Source organism: Salvia hispanica, chromosome 5 (genome assembly GCF_023119035.1).
Source record: "Salvia hispanica cultivar TCC Black 2014 chromosome 5, UniMelb_Shisp_WGS_1.0, whole genome shotgun sequence".
Classification (NCBI taxonomy): Eukaryota; Viridiplantae; Streptophyta; class Magnoliopsida; order Lamiales; family Lamiaceae; genus Salvia; species Salvia hispanica.
In genome coordinates, this window is record NC_062969.1 from 12,700,283 (window position 1) to 12,706,553 (window position 6,271).

The following is a 6,271-nucleotide window of genomic DNA, read 5'->3' on the forward strand; positions in this document are numbered from 1 at the left end:
AATCGAATTGCAACACGACAGGGTTAGCGCGTGGCGTATCTTGATTGACTTTCTTCGGTGAATTCTTTGCCCTAGGAGCCTCTCTCTCTCAAATCGGCCGTGAGCCACCGCCTCCGACGCCGGCAAACTACTTCGCATCTCTCTATCTGTTGATACCGCTTCGATAACACCACTTTTCCTTTCATTCCCAGGTAACGTCAAGCTCAATTGCTCTATTCTGTCATTCGATTACCCAAGTGTATGATCTTTATGTATACATTTGCTTTTCGATTCTATCCGTTTTTTAGGTAAAAATGGAACCTATGGACATTGTTGGCCGAACGAAAGAGGATGCTTCGCTTCCTAAAGGTTTTCCCTTTCGCCTGTTGCATTTCAATTTTGCCCCAAATTTTCATGATTATATATGTAAAACCTTGGTTGTTCGAAGATGAGTTATGGATCGTATTCAAGAATTATGATTAACATTTAATCCAAGTTACTGATTGCTAGCCAAGGATGTCAAAATTTAGTTTGGAATATGAAGTTCTGCCCAGGTTTCTTAGTGAAGCAATTCTTCTGACTACTTTCCACAATGGAAAAATTCTTGAAATGGATGAAAATAGGAATTAGCCTCAGTAAATGCTTATGCTTCTTCAAGTGTGACTTGAAAAAGGTTGTGTCTTGACATTAACTCACGCATTTTACCCATTTTCGGAAGTTAAAAAAAGCCTCACATTTGGAAATACTCACCCATTTCAAGAAAAAAGCCTTTCCACAATGATCTTCTTGTTATTTTTTGTTTCTGAGCAAATTAATTGATGCCTATGACTCAGTCATTTATTTGCCAGTAAATAACAACTACAATTCCTTTTCAGCGACGATGACAAAAATCATCAAGGAGATGTTACCTCCAGATGTTCGTGTTGCTAGAGATGCTCAGGATCTTTTAATTGAGTGCTGCGTAGGTGTGTGCCTTGACTCTTTCTTATTTATCTTGTAATTCTTACCTATGCTAATCAAGACGACTCTCCCACTTATATTATATTAGCCCATACAGGCTGTAAAATCAGTAACTATCTGTTTACCTTTTATTATGAATTGCAGGAGTAACCTGGTTGTGCATGTTTATCAATTTCTGAATGATTCTAAATGATTTTACTGGTTATGAATATGTAATTCTTTATATAGTATTGATATGGTGGAATTTCAGTGTCCTGTGTACAGACATAAAACTCTAATGATGGACATCTAGGAAGTTTTAGTTGTGTATATAATTAGGTGGATTACATCATTACACTACCTTTCCTAGAAAAAATACGTGTTAAGGCCATAATGAAGTACTAGTCTGATCATTACCACACCTAATATGCAAATCAGATAATTTAGTAACTATCCAAGTGGCTTTTATACGTAATACTTTCTGCAATTTATGTAACTTTGTTACTTTGTTGGGATTGGGGGTGTTGCTCCTTCTTGCGACTCATAAGGAAGGAACTTAAGCGAAAGGAAGAGGAGCCAATTTGATTCTGGTTACCAATAGAAGTGCCAATTTGATTTTAGGAGACCATTTTGATAAAGTGAGATGTTAGTAGCTTGTGAACTAAGTGGAGTTGAGAGAGTGAAGGATGATGACAATATAACTTTTCAAATTCCTAAACCCCAAAGTCTTCAAATCTTATCAAATATTTTTTTATTAAATAATATAATTAATGTTTGTCTCCCTTCAAATAGTTAAAAAATAATGTCTAAATCAATAACTTTTTCATTCCTCCAAAATTAATAACGTTCCAGCTCTTCTCCTCTTCTCAAGAAAATTAATCATTCCTTCTTCAATTATGCTACTCTTCTCAATTCGTTATTCCTTCTTCTTGGACTCAAATTGTTCGTGAATGTCGCAGGAGAAGAAGAAACCACATCTGTTAGTTCGCCCCCATTCGTGGGACCCATGCCCCACAGCCTTTCTCCCTTCAAATCTGATCAGAATCCCTTCAAACCGTCAAAAATATTGCCAATATTAATAACTCTCACATTCCTCCAAAATAATAACTTTCTAGCTCTTCTCCTCTTCAACTATTCTACTCTTCCCAATTAATGATTCCTTCTTCAACTCAAATTCTCTGTGAATTTTGCAGGAGAAGAACCCGCATCTGTTAATGCGCCCCCATTTGTGGGACACATGCCCCGTGGCCCATCTCCTTGATTTTTACCTAATTGCTCCGATGCGCCCCACAATACTCAACACCGCATGCATGGGTCAAATAATTAATCACCCAACAGAAATAACTATTTTTGGGGACTTTTGGGCTGAAGTCTAAATGTCCAATTGATTTTACTAGGCTGAAGAGAACCAATGAATTTGACGCAATTAACAATGTGCTGCAAGCTTAAATATGCAGCTAACTAGCACCATTATGATTTAAACCATAGGCATTTAGATATATCCTTAATAGCTTCTACAATTGGAGGTGCCGACTTGTTCTGTTACAGATATCATAAGGTCCTCATCATATGCATTTTAAATGCCTTCAGAATAGTCTCACCCATTGGGGGCAGGACTCATTCAGTTTATTACTCCCTTCATTCCTTGTTAGTAGAAGCATTTCTTTTTGACGCGGAGATTAAGAAAGAGATGTTTAGTGTGTCAAGTGATGAAATAATAAAGTACGAGAGAGAATAAATTAATAAGTGATTAGAGAATAAAGTGTGAGAGAGATTAGAGAATAAAGTAGTAGAAAGAAAATATGTTAAAATTTTCCAAGGTCCTTATTTTATGGAAATGACTATTATGATGGAACATCCCAAAAAGGAAATACAATTCTATTAACACGGAACGGAGGGAGTATTTCACAAGGTCCTTATTTGATGGATTTCATATACCTAGAATTGTGATTATGACATTATGTTTTGGGTCTATTAATCCATTACCTTTCTAGTACACCGCATGCAATACCCCTTCACAGCTCAACCTCTTGACTCGCTCATTTGTATCTAAATCTACTATTTTATTCTTAATGATTGTGGATGTTGTTTAATGTTTTTTGTATTTTCTTTTGGATGTTACCAGCTATAGATCATTGCTTATTAGTATTACTGATGTAAACGCCATTGAGCTCCTAACTTTCTGCTGAAATAGAGTGGAATTTATTATTTTCAGTTCAGTCCCTGTCTAATAGAAATGTCCTTAAAAGATCTGATGGTAAAATGAATATCAATTTTTGCAGAGTTCATCAACCTTATTTCATCTGAATCCAATGATGTCTGTAACAGAGAGGATAAAAGAACAATTGCACCAGAACATGTGCTGAAGGCCTTAGAGGTTTTTGATCCTTACACAATAATCTTCTTTGTCACTTTTCTTCTTCATCATCATATTATGAACATGTTTAAGCTGCTTTAATGCAATAATTAAGAGGTTTTTTTGTTGGAATATTTGTTATGATTGTGTAATTCTGTGTTTTTAATTTTTGTTATAGCGGTCAAATGTTTTTGGGCTGAAAAAATTACATAGTTGCTGATAAAAATTGTATCAGCATAATGTATACTGCTGCGACCGCAGAACCCAAAAATAGTATCAGGAGAGGAAACTGAGGAATGTCTTAATTCTATCTTTCATTTTGTAAGGTGTACACAAGATAAGTAATACTGTTCCATTACAGAAAAATTGTCTAAATAATATGGAATTGTCTTTTGAGCACAAATTCTCAGGAAATAGAAGTAAAACAAAATAAAATACAGTCTTGCTTGGATCAATATCATGTCTGATGTTTCTTATAAAATTTAACATCCCTGTTAGAAATAGAATAAGGATATCTAAAGGGGTCTGCTATATTTAACTTGAGTTTCTATTTTCTTAGAGCTTTCTTTTGATTATAATGTCCATACTACCTTGTCACCAATCTGAGTATTCTAGTAGTGACTAGTGATACTCGTATTTCCATTGTTCTTCCTTTTAATTTTTGCTGCCCTAGACTTTACTCTTTCTGCATCTGAATTGGTTATAGCTCACGACTGTCAGAATCTAGGAATTTTTTTCCAAGAACTTATATAGGTTTGTTATAGAACTATATACCATTCTAAGAAATTTCTTGATGATAGTAATAGGAAATAAAAGGACTCGGAGGACCACCGGTTTAAAGGTTTTAAAAAGTTTGGAACCTTGTAAAATGTAATTTCATGTATTAAGATACTCCACAAGAGTATAATTTTACATGAGAATATCATAATAAAATGTGGTAGGATTGACCTGATAGACTTTTATTCGGGGATCTCTCTTAGTTTTATACTCCCTCCGGTCCCCCACTAATTGTCCCATTTTGCCATTTTCGTCTGGTCCCCACTAATTGTCCCATTTCACTTTTACTATATTTGGTAAGTGGACCTTATATTTCGCTAACTCATTCCACTCACAATTATTAGAAAACTAATACAGTATAATAGTCAGACTCACATTCCACTAATTTTTCCTCCCAATTTTCTTAACAAAGTCAAACAATTTCTTATAATCCAAACTTGTTACAATGATGTCTTCCCTTTCAATTTGTGACTTGTGAGCAAGTAAACAAGGAGGTTGTTTTCGGTTGAATTGATCATTTGTGGGATGCTGACCCCATCCCCCCCCCCCCTATTGTCTTTTGCTTTCCTTTTGTTCTTTATAAATAGTAAATGCACATGTAGAACTTCTGGTATTGTGAATTTAAAGTGCTCATTAGTTATTCTGACTCTATTTAGCTGTTAATGGCTGTTGGAATTTTTGTTTCAGGTTCTTGGATTCGCAGAGTATAGAGAAGAAGTTTGTGCTGCATATGAGCAACACAAGGTTGAGACCATAGTAAGCACTACTCTCTCTCTCTCTCTACTGGCTGGTTTTTTACATATAACAAGAGGAAGATAGATAATTATGAAACCCAATGTTTGCTTCAAAAGACAAAGCCTTGATAGAGCAACGACTCAGCATCTATGAACCACATAATGTGATTCTGCATTACATGTAGCGTGACATGACAGAAAAAGATGAGCATAACATTAATTTGTTAGATCCATCCATATAACCAATAAACTGAATATATGTAATATATATATAGGTTTGTGTTAAAATGACAACACCTCTTAAAGTAACACCATACCACCATTTCTAGCCAATCATTTGTACATGTGGACGAATAATAAGCTGCTATGTGGCAATCATAAAAAATGCTCAAGGGTAAATTTTCAAGGACTGTAATATCCAATACGCTAGACTGCAATTTTTCCCGTCTGCAATATCCAATACGCTAGATTGCAATGCAATCTATATAGATTGCAGTCTAGCGTTTATAATATTGCAGTCTAGCGTGGTGTCACAGTGACACTTTAAGAGGTGTTGTCATTTTAACGCACCCTATATATATATATATATATATATATATATAGGTTTGTGTTAAAATGACAACCCCTCATAAAATGACACCATGACACCGTTTATACAACAATATTATAAACGCTACACTGCAATATTACAAACACTACACAACAATCTATAGATTGTTGTATAGTGTGTCGGATATTGCTGGATAAGAAATATTGTTGGTTAAAGACCAGCGAATTGCTGGCCGTCTTTTTCCATAATTTTTTTTTTTTTTTTGCCACGTGACAGCTTATTATTCGTCCACGTGTACAAATGATTGGCTAGAAATAGTGGTATGGTGTTATTTTAAGGGGTGGTGGCACCCTAACATGCCCATATATATATATATATATGGTACTGATTTCTTTATACGTCCTAGCAAACATTCTAGCCAAACATATCAGGTCTTATCATATTACATAGTGCCTAGCAAACTGCCCCACATGCATAAGAAAATTCCAAATCCAGAATGATATTGTTGCACCATTAATATGCTTTTCTATGTCCCTTGAATTCTTCGTACTTCTTTTTATTCGTAGCATGGTAGCTAACTGTTGATGGGTACAGGACACCGTGAGAAGTGGGAAATGGAGCAGCGGAGCTGAAATGACTGAAGAAGAAGCATTGGCAGAGCAGCAGCGCATGTTTGCTGAGGCACGTGCTAGGATGAACGGAGGTGCCCCAGCTCCCAGGCAGTCGGATCCCGACACCCAAGCAAATGCTAACAGCTAACTCAATTAGTTTCTCCGATCACTTAGTAGGCTAGGACACTCTTCTCTCAGGACTCCGTCTTTCTTCTCGTATTGTGTACAAAATGCTTATGGGAGTAATGTTGTGTCTCAATTTCAGTTAGTACTCAGTCTACTGTATCTATACACAGATTTATCTGTAATTAAAATTGTTTCTCAA

At 35.6% G+C, this 6,271-nt stretch overlaps 1 protein-coding gene across 1 annotated transcript; it reads left to right on the forward strand.

Moving 5' to 3' along the window:
- Positions 1–6,271, forward strand: LOC125186089 (protein Dr1 homolog). Its single transcript, XM_048082403.1, has 6 exons — positions 1–191; positions 288–348; positions 855–944; positions 3,201–3,295; positions 4,739–4,807; positions 5,930–6,271. Exons 2-6 carry the CDS (start codon positions 294–296, stop codon positions 6,092–6,094), a joined length of 474 nt encoding a protein of 157 aa, XP_047938360.1. The 5' UTR covers positions 1–191; positions 288–293; the 3' UTR covers positions 6,095–6,271.

Coding starts and splice junctions, on each gene's coding strand:
- LOC125186089 (XM_048082403.1), top strand. CDS start 294: ATGGAACCTATGGACATTGTTGGCCGAACGAAAGAGGATGCTTCGCTT. Junction 349..854: donor GGATGCTTCGCTTCCTAAAG/GTTTTCCCTTTC, acceptor ATTCCTTTTCAG/CGACGATGACAAAAATCATC. Junction 945..3,200: donor TTTAATTGAGTGCTGCGTAG/GTGTGTGCCTTG, acceptor CAATTTTTGCAG/AGTTCATCAACCTTATTTCA.